At 38.8% G+C, this 20,352-nt stretch overlaps 8 protein-coding genes and 1 long non-coding RNA gene across 9 annotated transcripts; 7 read left to right on the top strand and 2 right to left on the bottom strand.

Moving 5' to 3' along the window:
• LOC110853848 lies at positions 1 to 1,136 on the bottom strand. Its single transcript, XM_022102195.2, has 2 exons — positions 977 to 1,136; positions 1 to 905 (listed from the first exon to the last, which is right to left on the bottom strand). The coding sequence occupies exons 1-2, from the start codon at positions 983 to 985 to the stop codon at positions 87 to 89; spliced, it is 828 nt and encodes a 275-aa protein (XP_021957887.1). The 5' UTR covers positions 986 to 1,136; the 3' UTR covers positions 1 to 86.
• Positions 1,137 to 3,739: 2,603 nt separating this feature from the next.
• On the top strand, positions 3,740 to 4,987 carry LOC110853997 (cuticle protein 16.5). The gene is made up of 3 exons (XM_022102384.2): positions 3,740 to 3,862; positions 3,939 to 4,149; positions 4,213 to 4,987. Exons 1-3 carry the CDS (start codon positions 3,851 to 3,853, stop codon positions 4,800 to 4,802), a joined length of 813 nt encoding a protein of 270 aa, XP_021958076.1. The 5' UTR covers positions 3,740 to 3,850; the 3' UTR covers positions 4,803 to 4,987.
• A 43-nt stretch (positions 4,988 to 5,030) lies between these two features.
• On the bottom strand, positions 5,031 to 7,020 carry LOC110853996 (lysosomal acid phosphatase). The gene is made up of 8 exons (XM_022102382.2): positions 6,746 to 7,020; positions 6,599 to 6,670; positions 6,506 to 6,532; positions 6,140 to 6,415; positions 5,869 to 6,060; positions 5,660 to 5,800; positions 5,392 to 5,595; positions 5,031 to 5,313 (listed from the first exon to the last, which is right to left on the bottom strand). The coding sequence occupies exons 1-8, from the start codon at positions 6,875 to 6,877 to the stop codon at positions 5,161 to 5,163; spliced, it is 1,197 nt and encodes a 398-aa protein (XP_021958074.1). The 5' UTR covers positions 6,878 to 7,020; the 3' UTR covers positions 5,031 to 5,160.
• A 140-nt stretch (positions 7,021 to 7,160) lies between these two features.
• Positions 7,161 to 9,737, top strand: LOC110853974 (UDP-glucuronosyltransferase). Its single transcript, XM_022102353.2, has 8 exons — positions 7,161 to 7,480; positions 7,564 to 7,947; positions 8,025 to 8,154; positions 8,230 to 8,442; positions 8,502 to 8,739; positions 8,813 to 8,914; positions 8,982 to 9,099; positions 9,170 to 9,737. Exons 1-8 carry the CDS (start codon positions 7,344 to 7,346, stop codon positions 9,462 to 9,464), a joined length of 1,617 nt encoding a protein of 538 aa, XP_021958045.1. The 5' UTR covers positions 7,161 to 7,343; the 3' UTR covers positions 9,465 to 9,737.
• A 137-nt stretch (positions 9,738 to 9,874) lies between these two features.
• On the top strand, positions 9,875 to 13,075 carry LOC110854059. Its single transcript, XM_022102454.2, has 4 exons — positions 9,875 to 10,093; positions 11,292 to 11,648; positions 11,717 to 12,334; positions 12,430 to 13,075. Exons 2-4 carry the CDS (start codon positions 11,298 to 11,300, stop codon positions 12,748 to 12,750), a joined length of 1,290 nt encoding a protein of 429 aa, XP_021958146.1. The 5' UTR covers positions 9,875 to 10,093; positions 11,292 to 11,297; the 3' UTR covers positions 12,751 to 13,075.
• Positions 13,076 to 13,224: 149 nt separating this feature from the next.
• Positions 13,225 to 13,761, top strand: LOC118436596. Its single transcript, XR_004835581.1, has 2 exons — positions 13,225 to 13,284; positions 13,507 to 13,761. It is a non-coding gene; the product is annotated as an uncharacterized LOC118436596 (long non-coding RNA).
• A 1,173-nt stretch (positions 13,762 to 14,934) lies between these two features.
• On the top strand, positions 14,935 to 17,693 carry LOC110854047. The gene is made up of 8 exons (XM_022102442.2): positions 14,935 to 15,092; positions 15,184 to 15,326; positions 16,021 to 16,151; positions 16,211 to 16,360; positions 16,572 to 16,910; positions 16,988 to 17,038; positions 17,108 to 17,339; positions 17,420 to 17,693. The coding sequence occupies exons 1-8, from the start codon at positions 15,066 to 15,068 to the stop codon at positions 17,508 to 17,510; spliced, it is 1,164 nt and encodes a 387-aa protein (XP_021958134.1). The 5' UTR covers positions 14,935 to 15,065; the 3' UTR covers positions 17,511 to 17,693.
• A 269-nt stretch (positions 17,694 to 17,962) lies between these two features.
• LOC110854249 lies at positions 17,963 to 18,708 on the top strand. Its single transcript, XM_022102668.2, has 2 exons — positions 17,963 to 18,235; positions 18,311 to 18,708. The coding sequence occupies exons 1-2, from the start codon at positions 18,106 to 18,108 to the stop codon at positions 18,544 to 18,546; spliced, it is 366 nt and encodes a 121-aa protein (XP_021958360.1). The 5' UTR covers positions 17,963 to 18,105; the 3' UTR covers positions 18,547 to 18,708.
• Positions 18,709 to 18,836: 128 nt separating this feature from the next.
• Positions 18,837 to 20,343, top strand: LOC110854198 (leukocyte receptor cluster member 1 homolog). Its single transcript, XM_022102601.2, has 3 exons — positions 18,837 to 18,959; positions 19,055 to 19,461; positions 19,536 to 20,343. The coding sequence occupies exons 2-3, from the start codon at positions 19,068 to 19,070 to the stop codon at positions 20,279 to 20,281; spliced, it is 1,140 nt and encodes a 379-aa protein (XP_021958293.1). The 5' UTR covers positions 18,837 to 18,959; positions 19,055 to 19,067; the 3' UTR covers positions 20,282 to 20,343.
• Positions 20,344 to 20,352: the final 9 nt, after the last annotated feature.

Genomic DNA, 20,352 nt, shown 5'->3' with positions numbered 1-20,352 from the left:
TAGCATTAATTTTGACTTTATTAAACCAATCAACAGATCATTTGGAAACAGTATTAAACAAACGGCAGGCATATTTTTAAAATTTCTTAGACGACGACCGTGTTGGCGTTCCAAGTCCAGGGTTGTCCCAAACCGTAGCCCCATGGAGAAGCTCCGGCAACATAGGTGGACGCAACTGGAGAAGAGGAAACGATAGAGTTGGATGGTTGTTGAACCTGAACGGTCGAAGCCCAAGTGGCTGCTGGTTGTTGAACAGTGTTCCAGTGTCCGTTCCAGTTGGCCGTGGTGGCAACTGGAGTTCCGGAAGAAACAACGACATTGGAAGCAGTTGGGGAGTGGACGGCATAAGTGGTGGCGACTGGAGAAGCAGAGGAAACGATGGAGTTTCCAGTCTGTTGAACCCAGGTAGAGGCTGGCTGTTGAACAGCCCAAGTGGCTGGTTGTTGAACGGTAGCCCAGGTTGCGGGTTGTTGGACGGCAGACGACCAAACGGTAGCAGGTTGGGCGGTGTGGTGAACTTGGTTGATTTGCTTTTCGGTCTCGACTCCAGCAACGTTGGTCTTGGCAGAGTAGACGATTGGAGAGGAGGCGTCCACAGTGGCCACGTTGGACCACGAAGCGTGGGGCCAAGCCGCACTGTAGGTCGTTGGCCAGGCAGCAACGGTCTGTTGTGGAGCAACGACGGAAACGGTGGAAGGTTGTTGGACCGTGTAGGTCGTGGCGATGGGGGAAGTGACGTGAGAAACGACGGGAGTGACGACTCCTACAGCCTTGTTTTCAGCAACAGAGTAAGCAAAGTTTCCCCCGACTCGGTCAGACTTGATGACGGTGGAGTCATGAGCTGGAACGTGGGTGAAGATGGTGTTGGCGCTAGCAGCGGCCAAAAGGGCGACGAAAACGACGGCCTATAAAAATTTTCGAAAGCATGATTTCTTAATAACATTTCTGGGAAATTATTATTACTCGGCTGACTTACGGATTGCATGTTGACGAGTTTGGGTGATGATTTGCGACGTGTGTGACCTGGTTGAAAACGATGGAGAGAGTGTCTTCTCCAGGGAAAAGTGTGGGTTTTATACTAAATTTTTCTCTGATGTAATAATCGGTGTACAACTAGAGCGGATAATTAAAGCATTGGTATCATCATCATCATCATCCCGGTGTTGAAACGGCTTGGCGTGGTTCATTCTTGATGGGCAGGGCTGCGCGTTTTCGATGATCCCCGGACATCTTCTTCATAAATACTGGTAATAACAGGCAGCGAGGATATATATAATTAAGTTAGGCTCAAAACTGGATAGTAGAGGTTTAGCTATTTTTTGCCTTATTATCGCCACACTGCTTGTTACATGAGGCCGTTGTGTGTTGAACGAAGATGTTCATTTATCCCTGGAAGAGAATCTTCTGGAGAAGTTTGGAGTTTGGTTTGGTCCATTATTTAGCAGGACGAGGACCACCTAACCAACAAAGTTATTATTCAACTGAGAAGGAACCTTTAATCGGATCTCTTCTTCTGTCTTACGTGTATAATTACACATGAAGAATAGCCACTGCCAGCAGCAATAATGTGGTTACCAAATTGGGATGGATTTGCATGATGCAATCGTATCTTAGCTGGTTGTCTCTTCTTCAATAAAAATTTGACAAAGGAATGAAATTACATAGGGTTTGTTAGTCAAAACTTAACACGAATACCTACCAAGGCCACTCATGGTCATCTTCTAAGAGCCATGCGGGGCTCTTCTTCTGCAGTAAAGATGGACTTGTGGTCAGGGTCAAATCCCAGTCGTAAATCGTGATTGATCATCATCAATACATTCCAGTTTTTTGTTGTTTTCTGAGCATTAATTTGCTGACAACCAACAAACAGTGATTAAAATAAGGCATGAACATGTTCTCGTGTTTTTCATGGGGGTTTTGTTGTCCAGATGGGACCATGCATGGCCACAATCCTTTTTAAGTAGTGCTTTAAGTACATATCTATCTGTTGCATAAACGGATTGGTTTGGTTCCAAGATTTTTACCAAAGTCTGGACAATTAATTGGCGACATTTTACTCATGATGGCAGCATGTGTGGGGTGTGCTCGTTGGGAAAGCGGATCTTCCAGGTCCGTAAAATAAAATCGTTGGAAGAAATACACAAGAAGAGTCTGAAGAGTAGTAGGATTCTGGAGCATCCAGTATGCAAATTAAATTGCATACCTCATTTTTTGCGCATCTTTACGTGTTTAAGAATGTTATTATGTAATATATATGCGACGATGAGAAGGTACATACTCAGTTACTAACCTTTTCAGACTTCAGACCACGCCTAATATGTGGCTTTGCAAAAATATTGGCATCACAAAAATCTCAATTTTCAAACTATTTTTCCAATTTTTAATGGGGTTTCAAATGGGCTATAAATTGATAAAAGTTCAATGAAGCCGGACATTTTTTTTTGCAATTTAATGCTAGGCATGACTTGCACTAAATTTTAGACACTTTTACAATCTCTTTAAATAACTCCTGTGGTGGATAAAAATAAAATAAATAAAAAAATTTAAACGTAAAAAGTTCAAATGAAAACGACTTTTCAGAAGGTATTTAAAGAAACCCAAATAGTTGGTATAAAAGCAAAGTCGTCAACAACGTATTTTCCTAGCATGCAAAAATGTTCAATTGGCGAGTTTGTCTCTCTGATCAACACAAAAGATTTAGTCTCCCAACACGCTGTGTTGTCTCATAAACATATAAACATGAATGCGAATAAAGGCAGGTATCAAATCACAGAGACTCGTATCATGAATTCATGCATGCGAATTAGGCAAGTTGGGAAGTCGACCTTGCCAAATCTTTAGCTCTTTTTCGCATACGTACCACACCCACCATGCAACACGTAAATGTTGTAGTTACGGAATGCCATGCCAAACCACAATTTATAGCGATACAATCTAGTCACCTACCCATCTTCTTTTAGTCGGACTAAAAAGCACAGAATTTTGCTCCTCAATTTTCAGTCTCAAAATTTGCAGAAAATTTATTTCTTTTATAGCTCACACAAGTCTGGAAGCTTTTTTTAAAAATCCATTAAATGATAGATAGCACGAATGTACTATATTTTTGTAGTTAAGTACATCGTCTTTTTTGTATTATTGGCTGAGGATGAGATCTTTAACTATTTTAAGTACGTACACGGAAAAGTATGTCTTCAATAATTAGCTATTCACGTTGTTATTCGATTATGATATGATAAGGATTGAAGATGATTTTTATTTCAGCCATCATCCAACGGTAATATGTATTTATTTTAATGCAGATAAATTGATAGTCTACAGTGTTTGATGGTCTCCTCTACAATGTATGTATGTACGTACGTTCATAGTAACATCACCCCTTATTGTCTTTGTTACTGATTGTTGACTAACATGACACACAACTTCACTGTCCAACAATGCATTGACAAATCTTATATTGACTCCTTTCTTTCGCAGAATGCCAACCAATTGATATTGGCGAATGCATGACAAATGACTTATTGATGAGAGCATGTTGGACCACGACCACGAGCGTCTATTGGAATTACGAAGCTTCCTTGTCTGAATTATTACTTGGCTGGATGAATTCTTTAACTTTGCGTTACATTTATGCAAATAGACCATCTATGGCAAAAGTACTTACCTATTTACTGTGCACGTAAGTACTTGATATTTGACTGCCATGCTGGAAATGGATGATAAAATGTGTGCTTTTATTTAGATATAGGGGGACTCAGCGTATAAAAGCGATTGACCACGGTACCCACCCATCACATTTCATTTGCTAGTTGCTTCTGCATTTTGCAAGAATAAAACGCAAATCTCTTCAAAAATGAGTCCATTGGTGAGCAAAAAAATATTTTATGACCTTGACATTTACAGTTTTTAAAAATAATATTCTAATAAAATTTCACAATTAGGCCTTATTGCCTCTCTTCGCCGCGGTCGCTTTGGCCGCTCCTGGAGCCGTGCACCACCAATTTCCAGCCTCCACTGCCCCCTTGGGTACAGGTTTGGTCGCTGCCCCAGCAGTAGCCGTCGCCCACGCCGCTCCAGCCGTCGCTGTTGCCCCAGCCGTCGCGGTCACTCACCACGCCGTGGCTCCAGCCGTTGCTCAAGTTTCCGTTCCAAGTATGACCCCCAATTGACCTCGTAAATCATGGTTTAACTAACAATGTCCGTTTATCTTTTTAGTCACCAAGACCATCCACTACGAGACGAAACCCGTCGTCACCGGATATTCATCTCACATCATCAAACCAGCCATCCCACACTTTGCTGCTCCAGCCCTTCAAGCCGTTTCCGTCCAACAACACGTTGTCGCTGCACCAGTCGCCGTTCAACAGCAAGTCGTCGCCGCCGCTCCAGCTCCAGTCGCCGCCGCCCCAGCTCCAGCTGCTGTCGTCGCTGACGCTGAAATTATCGAAGCCCGTGCCGCCGTCCCAGTCGCAGCAGCTCCAGCAGCCGTTGCCGTTCAACAACATGTCGTCGCTGCCGCCCCCGCTTTGGTTCGAGCACCTCAAGCTGGTGATTTTGGACCACTTGTGACCAAGGAAAATGTCTTGGCCCCAGTCCGAACCCATACCCAAATTATTCCACAAATCACCCAAGTTCAACCAGAGGTCACGGTCCGAAAGGTCGTTCATGATGTGGCTGTCCACACCCCAGTCGCCGTCCAGACTCCAGTCCACTACTCGGTCAACCAACCAATCGTCGCACACACCAACGTCATCTCCACCGGACACCATTTCTTGGGTCATGCTGGTCATCAATTCGTCTTGTAAATCTCCTTTAAAGACTAATTTTAAAGAGGAATTAGAAGAATGATATTATATTTTTACAACGACCGACATTTTCCACCTTTGGTATTATTTTACTGTTATGATGATGATGAGACTATCAAAATTTAACTGAGCAATAATAAATTGGCACAATGTGAATCAAATAAATTTGTAAATTATGTATGATATATAAGTCATTTTATTTATTTTGATAAGTTTCATGTCAAATGGTTGGTTAAAAAGTTTGTACTGTTGTAAATAATTTTCAATTTTCAATATTAAGTTAACTGTCATATTTATAATTAATATTTATGCATATTATTTTTTAGGCCTTTTTAGGTCATGACTAGAGGTCACTCTTTTACTTTCGGCTCAATTTGCACTCTTCATGCCAATTTTTGGGAAGGAATCGTTGAAACTTCCGGATAAAAATTTTGAGGTCACATGAAGCTTGTGGGCATCCAAGGGGCTGAAGTACGTAAGGATCCCGAGAAGTGTCGTTTCGATATAAAACCTGAAAAGCATGGATGGCAAATCAATAGTTATTACAGATTTAGTGGCATCGAACAATGTGACCATGTAATAAAATTACATCAACAAAATAATTCCCCGACGTAACGTTCATGTTGAGCTCGATCATTAATGCACTCGCATAACTGGGCTGGTGGACGTCGTAAACTCCCAACGTGTCCAGAACCGCGGTGAGCGTCAGGTCATGGGCGGAATAAGCGTATAACTTGCGATGTTTAGTGCCAGGCTTGCGTCGAACGCGGTGATCCATGTGGCGAATTATTTCCTGCGTTTATTATGTAAGTCAGTAGATTAATTTGTGCAGATATTTGTAATCATGATAACCTCACTTTGACTAATGGACCACCTCGGAGCCTTTTCATCTCTTCGGTATATGTTGCCATTTTGAATGCAAAGTTGGACAATTTCTGCATAGCTCCTCCCGGAAATATCTTCCTTGTCCATTCAGGAATAGTATAGTTTTTCAGGGTCTGCAATTAATTTAAATTTATTAGAATGGCTATTTAAAATTAGCTATTTATTATGTATTTGTTTTTACCTGAATGTAAAGGATGTTGTTAAACTGGCTCAATTGGATAAAATTGCTGATAACTTGACCACTATGGTTAGACACGTAGTTTAAAAGCCATCCATGTTCGATTAACAATTCTCTAACTTCGACCGAATTTTGTGGTAAGTCTTTATGCAGTTGCTCCCACTTGGGACAGGGTGCTCTGACTTGGAGAAGTTTCTATTTACAAATTAGAGAAATATTTTAGGAATATCAGTAATATTCAATTACAAAGTTTTGATTGAATTGCATTATTTACATTGTCCTCGTTCATGGGAAGAAGGTTCACTGGAATAGAGGAAGAAGTAGCGTTCTGTCGATATCCGGCAGCGACATAATTGTTATCAGCATCCGTGATAAGTTCACTCTCATTAAAGAACCCCCGTAAATTGGAGAACGCACTTTGAATCGTCCTATTCAGGCTGGAGGATTCCACAAATACTTCTTTCGGGTCAAAGCGTGGCTGGAGAAAGCCAGAAGTTATGTAGCGATTTCGGAAATATTTTCCCAGCTCGTGATGTTGCTTCATTCCAGTCTAAATCATCAATTTAAAAAAAACTGTAGCTTAAGACTTTAAATATTTCTGAAATTAATGGATGATTTATTAATAATTAAGATGGCTTACTCGAGTAAGTTCACCAAAACCATCCGGCTAGAAGAAAAATCGTGGTTAATCATAAATTGTCTCATGATTAAAAATGCTTGAAGTACAATTTACCCAGAAGGAAGGGTCTTTATAGGGGTCGGTGGGATATGTCTTTTCTGGGTTGCGGTCTCCGTGCCTCCAAATCTGATTAGTGATTAACAAGGACAAGGTGCATAAATTTCCTGGTAAATGTTGATTAATTATTATGTCATAACTCACCAAATGAACCAATTTCAGTTGAATTTCTCCCGAAGAAATGGTTCCTTGTGCTCGACACATTTGTATAGTGATAAAAATCAAGAGGATAAAATATAAATGTAAAAAATCTACTAACAAAAATACAATAGTCATTGTTTCAAATAAACAAAATAGTGCTCATACAAGAATAAAATTAGTTAGAAAATTAAAAATCTACCGGAGACCAAACAACCAACAACTAACCCAAAATCCGACTCGTAGAAAGATGTGATCTTGGCTTTTATGATGAACATCAAGCGCTGATCTTGCGATTTGTTGGCTTTCCTTCCCAAGCATCGAATTACCATTTACTGGACTGATTTGGGTTTTCTTACATAAATTATGATCATTTGGTTATCAACAGAACTTGAGTTCAATGGGACAAGATTTACAAATCACAAAACTTTACATAAAAGTACATAAATGTGTCCACTTGTGGATATTAGCCTATTTTGATTGATATTGAGTTCGTTGAATCTCACAATTTTATTATTTTACACTAGTAAATAAGTTAAATCTCTTATAAAACAGATTTTTAACCATTCAGTAAAGTTCCAAGTGTACAAGCGAAAAAAATACAATGCGACAAATTTTTAACGCCATAACCATTGTGACGATGATTCTAACTTTTAGCTCATACACAATTATACGAGGAGAGAAAATACTATTTTTCTTTGGGGGAGGAAGTTACAGTCATAAACACAGCGTTTGGCCGTGGTAAGTTTTAACCAAAATTAGTGTCTTATTTACAAATTGGTAATTTAAAATTTTAGTAATTCAATATTATCTGTTTGAATTAGGACAACAGCTTTGGCGGAACGCGGTCACAACGTAATTTTCATATCCGCACATGCAAAATCGCCTTCAAACCATCCAAATATTTCTGATCTTGCGTCCCCCACCCTCAGCAAGTTGATGAACCAGTCGTACGACGTTGACCGCTTTCAGCAGAGGGAGCGAGGACAAGGTCAAAATATTTTGACGAATTACAGCAAACTCTCCGCCGACATTTGTGAACATGTGATTCTACGGTCGGAAAACGACCCAATTCTTCAAAAGCTGCTCCACAACGAAACCTTCGACTTGGTCATAATCAACATCATTTTTGGAGAATGCGGTTACATTTTTGCGCATCGTTATGGTGCAAAAACAATTTTATTTGATGCAAGTGTTCCTCTGTCGTGGTGAGTAGGACACATTTGAAATTCACTTATATTCGTTGACTATATTTTTAAAAAAGTTTAATTAATTATCGCCTCAGGTTTTACGACGTTTTTGGGTATCAAGCCGACCATGCTTGGATTCCTGATGTCATTATGAAGTACGAAAATATTCCCATGTCATTCTTCGATAGGATGAAAAATACAATGTGGCCAGCTTACGTGTACTGGGTGAGCAATTAGCGCATAAATTTTAATTATGTATGAAATACACGTAAATTATGAAATTATATATTTTTGATGTAGAATAGATACACCGTCATGTACCCAGAATTTGACCGAATTATAAAACAAGCATTTCATCCCCACAAGATTCCAGCTTTCCGTGAACTGGAGCAAAATGTTAGCCTGGTCATGGTCAATTCACATCATTCCTTCGACTTTGCTTATTCATTGCCCCCTTGCGTGGTGCAGGTTGGAGGGATGAATGCTTATCTGCCGGAAAAGCCCATCCCTGAGGTTGGAAATACAAAGGATTATTATTTCTGTTTATGATTCTTATAATAATTTGTTTCCAGAAATATTTAAAATTCATGGACGGTGCCGGGTCAGCAGGCGTGGTCTTAATTTCGTTCGGTTCGACCGTGAATTTGCAGAAAGTTGATCCATATTATGGCAACATTTTTTTCCAAGTGATCAAAAAGCACAAAAATGTACGATTCATTTTAAAATGGAATGGACCCTATCCAAATGGATATGAAAATGGGTTGGACAATTTACTCTCTGATGTTTGGCTGCCACAAAGGGAACTTTTAAGTAAGTTAATTATAATACTAACAATTTTTACTGTACGGAGTGCCATTTTTTCAAAATTATGTATTTTTATTAGGGCATCCCAACCTCAAAACTTTTGTGACTCATGGTGGTTTGAATTCAATTCAGGAAGCGACGTTTTATGGATTGCCAATGATTGTGATGCCTCTGTTTGCAGGTATATTTCCGGTATTATTGGAAACTTAACTTATTAAGCTTAATTTATTTCTGGATTATTTTTCAAGACCAGGACTACAATGCTTATCGAATTGAAGCACAGCAAGTCGGATTCAGAATAGAAATTCAAGAGCTGACTTTTCAAGTGATGGATGAAGCCTTACAAAAAATATTGTGGAATAAAACGTATGTACATACACACAAATTATGCTATTAGTTGGGAAAAAGCGATAAAGTTTGATGCTTATCGATACAGGTATCAAAAGAACATGGCGGTGAAAGCGCAGATTTTCCGGGACCGACCTCAAAGCCCATTAGAAACGGCGGTGTATTGGACGGAATTTGTTTTACGAAATGATGATGTCACATCTTTGAGACCTATGATTTCTCACTTAAATTGGTATCAGCGTCGATCGTTGGACGTGTATGTGGTTTACGGGCTTATCTTAGCTTTGCCCTTGTGTATATTAGGGATAGTCCTGCTAGTTATCATTCGAAGAGTTTGTATTCTGAGAAAAGCTAGAGTTCCCTCAAAGAAAAAGAGTATCTAGTGTATATTAGATAATAATATTAAATATATTTTTGCAAATCGTTGTTGAAGGTGCATTATGGGTTATCTCATTTATTATGGATAGAGGGATGAAACGGTCAAAAAGTGAGATAACATACAATGCACTTTCAATGGCGAAAATTGTTATTATCGTTATAGTTTAAACATAATTAACGTTATTAATTATTTGTTGTAAGTTGTTCATTTATTTATATTGTCCAAGTTAATTATTAGTAATCGTTACAAAAAAATAAAAATAAATTACAAATTAAAATCGTTACGAATTTGAATTTATTTGCAAGTTAGTTAAATCTACTTAAAATTATTTTTCAAAACCTAAAAAACATGGAAAGAAAAGTTGAACAAAGTGAAAACGGTCTTTTGGAAAATATGAGAAAATTGGAAGCGGGACTGAACTCGAGGGAAACTTTTTACCCGAATTGATGAAAAACTTTCACCGTTTTTAATTTTGTTTAATTATCTTTAAGTTTATACCACCTCATTTTATTGTGTGAACATTTGTTTTTTAATAATTCGTAATATTTTACATAATTCCTGAGATTTGCAAGTGAAGAAATTACTACTGCCGGACAGAAACAAGTTGAAACGGCTGAGAACTCAAAGTCACGGGTAATTCACAAATGTTACAAAAGCCTCAAAATGTAGTTTCGTAATTATTGAAATTATGTTATATTCCATTTTTTTCGAGAACTCATTCTTTGTTGTGTTTATGTCTATTATGTGCGTCTCATTTATTTTCCATTCCATATCCATCCTTTTTTCCTGGATTTTATTGATCAATCTTTCCATTTCATTCATAAAAATCCTGCACCACGGTCGTCTTTCTTCTGCGTAGTTGTAGATTTGGTGAAAGTAGGTGTGTTGGTGTCGGTGTGAGATTTGTACGGGTGCTTTCTCTATTATTTTCCTTTGTACCATTATTCACACGCCTTGTCAACGTCACTTTCACTCTGATCGGATAAACAAGTGCGAAATTCTATTTGATTTTTGCTCGCATTCATGAAAATAACATTGGGCACGTGGGTGGTGGGAGGGTTGATTCATTAAATTTCATTGTTTATAAACATAAATTATGGACTACGGTCCGTGAACAATTGACGCTTCATGCGCTATCATTAAATCAAACTGAAGGTTGTCGTTATCAATAAGTTTCACCGAGAAATTCGGTTACCGATTTGTTCTTTTTGCATGGCAGTGGCAATCAATAAGATTTTTTTGTGTGCCAAGACCGCAAACAGCATGCATGTCACTGGAAAATAATGATCAAATTGTCCAACATCGACTTTCACCCTGAAGACTTATGTATAGATCTGATTGATAACGTTACATATATTAGCAATTCCTGAACTTGGCACATGACGGTGAAAGGATAATGACTTATTTCCCTAGAAAGAGTTACCAAATTTCTGCCCGATATCGACTTAACATAGTTCACACCACGGGTAGAAAGGGAATAAAAAGAAAGTCGTAACGGTGGCACTTTTCAGTCCAGTCACACACAAAACGACTTTCATTGTTCGTTATATTATAGCTTTGCTTGACGGTACCCAGTTGCTGTTTCCGAGAGCAATGGGGACATTCCATTGTGATGGTCAAAAGTTTCCACCTTCAGGGTCAGTCTGTAGGAAATGAGGTTCAAACACGTGTCCACTTCTACACGCGTAAAAGAACAGTTTTAGCAAAATAAGCGCAATATGATGTACTACGCTAAAGTAAAATCCGCATATTTTTCTGACGATATCAAGGTTAAATTTAGCGATATTACAAAAATATCAGTCGAATTTAATATTTTGTATGTATTTAATAGTTTCAGATGGAGTGGTTACAGGAGAAAATTCAGAGCGTGCCATTTGTCTCTCAAGATGATGGGATCGAGAAAGTGGTACCAGTCCAAAAACCCACAACCACGAAGTCGTTACCAGCTCAAAAACCCACAACTACAAAATATTATAATAGCAAGTTTGCTCAGTTTGATACAATTTGTGGGGGTGAATATGATTTCGAAAAAGTTCCTTCGCCGAAGCCCGTCTCTAATAATACTCCCAAGATGACAACGAATGGAGTAAATTCTATCAGCATGGACAATGGAATTCTCAATATACACATTCCTTGTGCTTACTCTTTTCCTTATCAACCGGTCAAAGAGAAACAATCGGCACAGCAGGTACAATGTAAACCATTTATCAAATGTAACAACTCATTGTTTTAATATTCTTTGCACATTCTTTGCAGAAACAAAACACATCGACAAGGAGAACTACAAGAGATCTTCAAAATTCAAAGTCCAAGAGTCAAACTTCATTGCCAACATCGTCCACTAATTCTCGAAGGAGAACAAGATCAAGACCCAGAGATAATAATGCTGATTGCTATGACCCTTGTGCCCCATCTGCGCCTCCTTTCTGCTCTACGGTTAAATCCATTCGAGGTCCTCCAAACAGAGGTTATTTCGAGTCTTATTCAGCCCAACCGGATTGCGGGGGTCCACCACAAGGCCGAGTAAAAACCTCGATGAAGTGGGATTTTGATACTGGAGTGCAGATTCCTGTCAAGAAAGTCGATTATGGAGAAGAACTTTACGAACAAGCCGTTCAAATCTGGGCGAAGCAATTCGCTTTAGAAAAAGGGAGAAACGGTTCTAAAATAAACGTTGGAGCAATCTTGTCCTCCATGAAGGATGATACCAAAAAAGAGGAGAAATGTCGAGACTTCTCAAAGCCAGCATTTCACTCCAGCTTGAAAGTTACCAATGAGTTAACCAAAGCCCTGGATCATCTGAATCAATTGCCAGACCAAATGGAACGCATCTTTTTGCATGATGATAGATTTGAACCGATTGTTCTTGACAGGGTGAGTATTTATCAATTTTTGTTCAATTCGTCCAATTCATTTCATATAAAATTAATAGACTATTGGCTAATAATAATTTTCTTCATGATTTGCAGGCAACAAAAATTCTAAATGTGCCTCGTGAAAAGAAAGTTTTCAAGGATTTGGTCTCTGTCGAACCGAATAATGCGATAAAGGACAGAGTGACGAAATCAATTTCGGATCAAATTAAAGCAGTGAAGCCGGGGACGAGGTCACGAGATGCGGAACCAAATTTATTGGATTATCAACAAGTGTCTTTCTCAAGAATTAGGCCTAAACCCGTTCCTCCTCCACCAAGACCGCAGGCCGGTGTTGGTATTGATATTCGAAGCCAGACTAAATATCAAATGATCAATGCAGACAAACAGTTTGAAGACGCTGCAGATAAATTATAGCAGAATTATTTATTAGAGATTTACATAAATAATCAACTGCTCATTTGTAATATTTTAGTATTCGCTTCTATGCTACTGCCAAAAAAACAAAGTTCAAATTTCATGTGTTCTTTTGATTTATTTAAGTATGCATGTCTTATGTATAATGCAACGTGCACCAGTAAATTTATAAAAATGTATAGTTTACTCGTTAATCTTCAAAATCACTATTGTGCAATTAATGTCACTATACTATCTTGTTTATTGCTTTAAGAAGGCATATACGTTGAAAAAATCTCATAACTAAAAGACAGAGACGACGGTTGCGTCTCCTTGTGTGCCGAGAGATTTTTTGCTAATGAGGGGGGGGCGGGGCGAAGAGAGCAGCTGATTTTCATGTAAACAATACAGGCAGTTGCATGTAAAAAGTTGCTTTGGGTTTTGAGAGTGACCGTTCCCACTCTCCAAACGGGGCATCGCGAACCAGAAAAGGAGAAAAATTTCGACTAAAACTTCTAATTTGCAGCTAATACAAAATGGATTGATTTCGTTTTGGTGGCAATAAATTCCCAAGTTTGTGCTTTACAATTGCCATGTTGCATAAATTCCATAATAAATCTCAGAGAAAAGTATTGAACTGAAACATGGACTCATATCATGTTTCAGTCCAATACTTTTCACCGAGATTTATTATGGAATTTATGCAACATGGCAATTGTAAAGCACAAACTTGGGAATTTATTGCCACCAAAACGAAATCAATCCATTTTGTATTAGCTGCAAATTAGAAGTCTTAGTGACAAAAATCATTTACATTACTGGTAAGTGGCGAGGAGAAAAAGTCAACTCGCTCACTAGGATGCCCAGACTGTTCCCTAACTCAAACTTTAATATTTTATTTTGCTTATCAATCCCCAACCCTGAAAAGACCACGAATATGTCCAAATATATATTTGTTTGTGTCTTGAAGAAGATGAAGATGAAAGTAAATGAGGATGAAAACGAATAAATCTTTAAATATACCCAATTTAATGATCATTTGCCCCAAATTTATTGCCCATTAAAAAATTATAATTATTGTGATGGTCTTTTGCATTATGAGAACTTTTTATGGATGTGCATATGGCATATGGCGTGGTACACGCATGCAGTATCGATTGGAGCCTTCTTACGCCCACGACCGATTATTCAGCTCACCTTGAAAATTCTTCTACAAGTTCGTTTTTTCCCTTGACCAAGTCAACTTATTTTTCTCTTAATCTTGTCTTGTTTGTCCGGGGGAGAGATTGGTCATTGGTGGGCCATAAAATTGAGACAGATTCAATCACACAAATTTAGCAACAAAAAACCGACCCACATCCAAATCAGGTACAATAATGCGGATATTGATGACCAGGATTAATAAGTATTGTGGAGCAGCCCACCAACCAGGCGTTGACATGAAATTTAGTGAATCTTATCCAGAAACCAGCGAATGGTATAATTTTCTAAATTAAATACGAGATAAACAAGTTCCACATTGATTGATTAAATTAATCCAAAATTAATTCAAATTACAAAAACTCTGTCAAAAATTATTCTAAATTTAATCAATATCCTCTCATCAAAATAGTCCAGAACAATTAAATTCTCATTATTTTACTCCAAAAACCGTGGGCAAACTATGTCAAGCATTCCGTATTTGACATGAGGAGGATGACACACGACGATCACCAACTGGGCGTCTTATCATTTACGAGAAGGGTGCAAAAAAATGGGAGAATAGGCGTTCCTCACCTTTACAAGAGCCCCCACCCAACCGCTTCGCCAAGTCTGATATCAATTCCCGTCAATTGAGGCGACCTAAAATGTGAATTATGCAAGTTAATGGAATCCGCACTATAATTATGGAGAGCCAATCTGGTTTGCAAAAGCTTCATCTCATCATCCGTGTGTGTCTATGCATTGACTTATTTGTTGTCTATGTCCATTAAAAGTTAACAAGGTTTCGTCCAGATATGTCGATGAGAAGATGATACGTACATAAAATTGCATTGTCTCATTATTTATTGTGATATGCAAGTATGTATTACGCGTTTTCTTTATAATACTCTGTCGTGAATTTATGAATTGGAAAAATTTTAACAATGGCAGGTATGTATTCCTTAAGTGCAAGAATTGCGAAGACCCGATGGTTTGGTGGTTTGTGTTGGTCCACAATCCACCCAGGCAGTAACTTTTTTAAAGTTTACACTTTGAAGTCTGCAGATTCATCCAGTCTTTGTTGAATCGTGGTCTAGCGAAGATCATTCGTACCTCGTTTCTTTAATTCTTTTATACACACAGGAGGAAGGAAGATGATAAAGTTCCCGAAATATTTGGTGGTATGTAAATATCTACGAATTATTATTTATAGATAATTAAACTAGTTAATTATAATGATGGTAATTAATTAATTAACTAATTAATTTCTAGGTGCTTCTTCTCGTCGCATCTGCCTCGTTGTCAGCATGCCTTGAAGAAGAGACCCCTCAAGGGAACAAGAGAACGCCACGTCGCGCCCTTCCCTCCGTTTCGGGTGATCATTACTCTGAAGTCTTGTCGGATGGGACGTACAAGTAAGTTTTTGTTGAGAATAAACTGTAAAATGCAAATTAGATATCTTTTTTTACCAGAAAAATTTCGCTATAGTAGATTAAATCGCATACGTATCTATCTGCACATTTATTAAAATTACCATAATCTCACCAACCCGATCCTCTAGCTTCTCCTCGAGGAAAAAACAAGTCTCAATAAGGCACGGCCAAAGTCAGTCAATACTACAATTCTTAATCTGCATGCATGCATAAACACCGAGGAGACCGAACCATTTAGTAATTTTGCTTGTCGGTTCATTCAACTTGAACTTGGCGTTGTAGTTATGTCCAATATGTCATGGATTGCATATTGTGTTTCATATTGTTACCCAAACTTGTAGCGTTGCTGTAATATTTGCCAACAAACAAAACAAGTGAGCAGAGTGCAGCAGGAAAGTTGGACTTGCATCATTCATGTCGGGATGATAATTGAAGAGGCATGAAAACATGCATCTCATGAGATTCTTTTTGCAACCGATGAGATGAGAGATCCGTATTATGGACAATTTTGTAACGGTAGGGAACTCCGACTGGTTTGTGCCAATTATGTGATTAAGTCTGATTGATATTGCGTGATGAGTTTACAAAGTCCAATTTCTGCAGGTGTGTGGTATATGTATGGAGGAATAAATTGATTTCTGAGAGGGGAAAGTTGAGATTTGGATATTTATTGTAGATATGCCTACACTGGGGAGCACCGTTACGTCGCCGAGAGACGCTTGGCCGATGGTTCTATCGAAGGAGAAAGTTTGTTCGTGAGACCGGACGGAGTTCCAGTGAAAGTTCATTACTTTGCGGATAAAGATGGTCAGTAGGAAGAGGAGGAAAATATTTTAGTGGTCATAATATGGTCAATTTGCGTGCAGGGTATCGCCCAAAGACCGAAGTTCTTTACAAGGAACGTCTCGGTGCTGTCCATACAAGAACCGTCGTTCCAAGCAATGTCGTCCGAGAAATTGTCGTTCCAGGAGTGCGAGAAGTTGTCGTCCCTCGACCTGGTCCATCCGTGGTGCTTGGTAAGTCGAACCAAATACGGTCACTTGTCATCAAAAATAACTAATTAATAATTGGATTACACGGAGTTAAGTGGAAAAGTCGAAGAAAAAGTTTTGCTTTATTTTGTCAATATTTCGAATGCTATCTGCTATTCATTATCAAGACATTTACAAGATGGGAAATTTGTTAATAACTAATTAAATAAAATTAAATAACTAATTAATTACTTAGCACCACCCACCACTGGTCACAACTCTGTCAACGTCAACGGAGGTGTCGGCGTCGGATACAGATCGGGTGGAGGTGACATTAACGTGAACACTTGGGGAGGTGGACCATCCGTTCGAAGTGGGGGCGGAAGTGGGACAAGCGACATCAATGTGAATACTCACGGAGGAGATGTGGCCGCTGCTTCTCCCTCCGTCACTGCCATCGTTGGTCCAGGAGGCCAAGCAATCGTTCGTCCCGAAGCGCATGCAAGAACATCTGGGGCCAATAAGTATTTTCGATCGGCGTCCTCGGGTTCGGGTGATGTCGCGATTGCAAACCCGCACACGACTGCGATCGTAGGTACGTTGTTGTATCAGAAACGAGGTGACGATACACTTTTATGAGGTTAAAATTTCTATAAAAACGTAAACTTGCAGGCCCTGGTGGATCCGTTCTCGTTGAGCCGAAAGCGTCTGCTTTTGTTGGAGGTAGTAGTATTTTTAAGACATAGTTTTGCTCAAGATATTACATCACTCTTGAATAAAATATGTACTTAGGTCAACCCGAAGTCGTCCGAGAAGTTCATCACCACACGCAATCCGTCGTAAGGGCCCCCACTCAGGTGGAAAGGGTTGTCGAAAGGGTAGCCGTTCCCGTTCACCAGCCACCAACGTACGGGGGTGGTTACGTTTATGAGGCCCCACGACCTGCCACAGTCGTTGTCCCTCATCCACCACCATCCGTCGCTGTCCGCTCTAGTGGCGTCCTCCTCGTCCCCCCAAGTTCAAGGTTGGACAAATAAAAATTTTGGAAATTTTGAACAAAATATATTTTTATGAAAATCTAATCGACACATAATAATTTAATAGATACAGCTACTCCTACGGCTACTCTGCCCCAGACCCAAAACATCCCCAGAGGGACAACAGTGCCTATGTCAATGTCAATGTTAACCATTAATTAATTCAATATTTCAACAACGACACTTATCGTAAAATAACCATGAATTCTTCTCGTACAAGTGTTAATATACAAATGCTTGTCATCTTCTTTACATGTTTTGTTCTTTTATAATTTTACAATATGACATTGTCGCCACTTCTTTATTAAAAAAAATAAACGTTGAAAAGTAAGCAAGCGGAATTTTCCATAAGGTTGTAAATATTGTTTGCTGCGTATGTAAATACTGCATCATCGACTAAAATAGATTGTCCTTATTGCAATTAGATCCTTAAACGAAGTCAAGGTTCGACATGCATGCATTATTTATCATGAATTGCATCCATCCTATAAGTTGCAATATTATTCTCCAAAAGGTGACCATCATCACCATCACCTAAAACTAACCTTCTAGACGCTTTTACAGTGCCCACACATTCAAGCCAAGCTATATAGGACTCCATAAAAGGCGCAATGAAGTTGCGTGAAACCTCGTAGATTCGCCAACGTCCACGTTGCACAAACAGTTTCTTCGCAGTCAATCGAAATAACACGAGTTATCAACAGTGTCATTTGTGTCAATATTTCTGTGAATTAGTTCAAGCAATCCGAAAATATGGAAATCTTTAGGAAATTCCTTACAATTTTGGCTGTAATATCAGTTTGCATCGCCCTGTCCTCTGCTAAAAATGAAACTGCAAGTACCACAACCGCGACCACGACCACTGCTGCCCCCAGTTCCACAAGTATTTTCATACATATGATAATAAGTTTAATAATAATTTCGAAAAATATTTATGAATTTTTATTCCAATTTTCAGCTAAAGTTTCGCACCGTCCCGTCAAAGAAGAGGGGTGTTATTGGACGCTTTGCAAAAGTCCGTTGACCTATGACCTAAAGTGTCCTCCAGAGACGGAGGAGCAAAATGAGAACGACGAGATGCCGTGTGAAGGAATCTTCCTCAGTTATCAGTGTTGCCCCCGGAAGGACGTGGTAACAAAGCCTCCGACCCCGCCTGTGGTCGGTGAGGACAAAGTTATCCCTCAAGGCGTTTAAGTTTCAATTGTTCAAAAGTACTTTTAAATCGTATGAACTGAAAAATAATAAATTTAGTAAATTATGTATGTCATCTTAGATATGAATTTGACTGAATTATGTTCAAAGTAAAAATACCATTTTTTAGACAACATTGTGAAATAAATATCATTTTATTACTGACTGCAGAGTTTTTTATTCGAAAAATGTCATAAATCTGATCCTGAGAAAAGTGAGACGAGATTAAATTGGTGTAAATTGAGAAAATTGAGACGAAATTGAGACATCACTAACTTGACTGACTTGATTTGACGAAAATGAGACAAAAATAAAATGAGACGAGCGGAATGTGGCAAAATGTACTCTTGTTGACAATCGTAAATCGTAAACTGTGTCGAGCGAACCATGTTTTTTAAGAATTTTTAATTGCATTGGTAATTTCATAATTTTCTAAAAACATTCAAAAATATATTAGAAATTACGGAAATTGATAATTACATAATTTCATTTACTTAAATTCCCCCTCTAGAGAACATACAATAATGAATATTCTTCCCCATAAAAGTTGGCATGTTCGCACGAAGAAGAACATTGCCCGTGTCCGGAAGGACGAAGCACAGGCGGCCGAAGAAGAAAAAGAACGTCAGCGAAAGATTGCCCTTGCCGGTCAAGAAGCGAGAACAGCACTTTTACGACAACGTGCAAGTGAACGATTAACGTCCGCATCGGAAGCTGCGCCAATTGCGACAAGTACGGAAGATCGCTCAATAACACTCGCCCCCGTTAACGACATCGTCCAAAGTGATGGACACGTAAACTTTTTCGTCGACGTGGAAGAGGGCCGACGTCAAGGAGGGGTGAATAAGGAGGCAGAAGCAGAAAAGAAACAAGAGCAGGAAGATTATGAGAAGAAGATTGGTTATCTAGTCTATTTAGGTAAGGAATATTCACTAAATTAATATTTCTAAATATTCTGAATTACTGAAAGTATAACGTGTTTTTATATTTAGGTCAAGATTCACACGAATCCAGTAAAACTCGTCCCTGGTACGCCAACATTGAGAGAGGAACTGCGTCTGAGCCCAAAGTGAAGGAAACTTTTGAAAAAATCAAAAATTTCGAGAACAGCGGATTCCTCCAAGGAACCACCAGCAAGAATTGTGATCTCACTCCTGACGAACTTAAATTAGCAAAATTTAAAAGTTTCCAAGACCCACTCAGCGATATTAGGAAATACTTAAAAACGCCAGGCGTTGCCCAAAAGTTGGAACAAATCAACAAGAAAACCAAAGCCCTTAAACGCAAGAGATCCCCGTCACCACCACCAACATCCTCGCATAGCAAGAAATCAAAAAAACACAAGACTGACAAATCTAAGAAGAAGTCGTCAAAAAAGTCTAAACACAAATCGCACCATAAAGATAAGAAACATAAAAGAAAGCATTCATCAAGCTCAACAAAATTAAAATCTTCGTCCTCATCATCATCTGGTGAAGAAGAGACCTCAGAAGACGAAATAAAACGTATCAACTTGGAAAAGTTGCGAGCCGAAAGACTTCAACGGGAGCGTGAAGAGCGTCGACGGACGGAACAATTGATGGCGAAATTACGTGGCGAAAAACCTCCGGAAGAGCTGGAGAAGGAGAAAGCCGCAATCGCAGAAGCAGAACGAGATGGAGGGTTCACGACAGGAACACGAGTCAAACAAAAGTATAATTCACAATTTAATCCAGACCTTGCCCGTCAAAATTATTAGTTCTTAAATTGTTACACATTTTTTAGAAAATTTTTTAAATATATTATTTTTTATTCCCATCATCACAGACA

This window comes from Folsomia candida, unplaced genomic scaffold, assembly GCF_002217175.1.
Source record: "Folsomia candida strain VU population unplaced genomic scaffold, ASM221717v1 Fcan01_Sc009, whole genome shotgun sequence".
NCBI lineage: Eukaryota > Metazoa > Arthropoda > Collembola > Entomobryomorpha > Isotomidae > Folsomia > Folsomia candida.
This window is presented reverse-complemented; position numbering and strand designations above follow the sequence as displayed.

Excerpts from the sequence above, each read along its gene's own strand:
- LOC110853997 (XM_022102384.2), top strand. Across the intron at positions 4,150-4,212 it reads TGCTCAAGTTTCCGTTCCAA|TCACCAAGACCATCCACTAC; the intron begins GTATGACCCCCA and ends TTATCTTTTTAG.
- LOC110853996 (XM_022102382.2), bottom strand. The coding sequence starts at position 6,877 with ATGACTATTGTATTTTTGTTAGTAGATTTTTTACATTTATATTTTATC. Across the intron at positions 6,533-6,598 it reads ATAAAGACCCTTCCTTCTGG|CCGGATGGTTTTGGTGAACT; the intron begins GTAAATTGTACT and ends TTTTTCTTCTAG. Across the intron at positions 5,596-5,659 it reads GAGGTGGTCCATTAGTCAAA|GAAATAATTCGCCACATGGA; the intron begins GTGAGGTTATCA and ends TAATAAACGCAG.
- LOC110853974 (XM_022102353.2), top strand. The coding sequence starts at position 7,344 with ATGCGACAAATTTTTAACGCCATAACCATTGTGACGATGATTCTAACT. Across the intron at positions 7,948-8,024 it reads GCAAGTGTTCCTCTGTCGTG|GTTTTACGACGTTTTTGGGT; the intron begins GTGAGTAGGACA and ends TTATCGCCTCAG. Across the intron at positions 9,100-9,169 it reads AAAATATTGTGGAATAAAAC|GTATCAAAAGAACATGGCGG; the intron begins GTATGTACATAC and ends TTATCGATACAG.
- LOC110854059 (XM_022102454.2), top strand. The coding sequence starts at position 11,298 with ATGGAGTGGTTACAGGAGAAAATTCAGAGCGTGCCATTTGTCTCTCAA. Across the intron at positions 11,649-11,716 it reads AGAAACAATCGGCACAGCAG|AAACAAAACACATCGACAAG; the intron begins GTACAATGTAAA and ends CATTCTTTGCAG. Across the intron at positions 12,335-12,429 it reads AACCGATTGTTCTTGACAGG|GCAACAAAAATTCTAAATGT; the intron begins GTGAGTATTTAT and ends CATGATTTGCAG.
- LOC110854047 (XM_022102442.2), top strand. The coding sequence starts at position 15,066 with ATGATAAAGTTCCCGAAATATTTGGTG. Across the intron at positions 15,093-15,183 it reads AGTTCCCGAAATATTTGGTG|GTGCTTCTTCTCGTCGCATC; the intron begins GTATGTAAATAT and ends ATTAATTTCTAG. Across the intron at positions 17,039-17,107 it reads AGCGTCTGCTTTTGTTGGAG|GTCAACCCGAAGTCGTCCGA; the intron begins GTAGTAGTATTT and ends ATATGTACTTAG.
- LOC110854249 (XM_022102668.2), top strand. The coding sequence starts at position 18,106 with ATGGAAATCTTTAGGAAATTCCTTACAATTTTGGCTGTAATATCAGTT. Across the intron at positions 18,236-18,310 it reads TGCTGCCCCCAGTTCCACAA|CTAAAGTTTCGCACCGTCCC; the intron begins GTATTTTCATAC and ends TCCAATTTTCAG.
- LOC110854198 (XM_022102601.2), top strand. The coding sequence starts at position 19,068 with ATGAATATTCTTCCCCATAAAAGTTGGCATGTTCGCACGAAGAAGAAC. Across the intron at positions 19,462-19,535 it reads TGGTTATCTAGTCTATTTAG|GTCAAGATTCACACGAATCC; the intron begins GTAAGGAATATT and ends TTTTATATTTAG.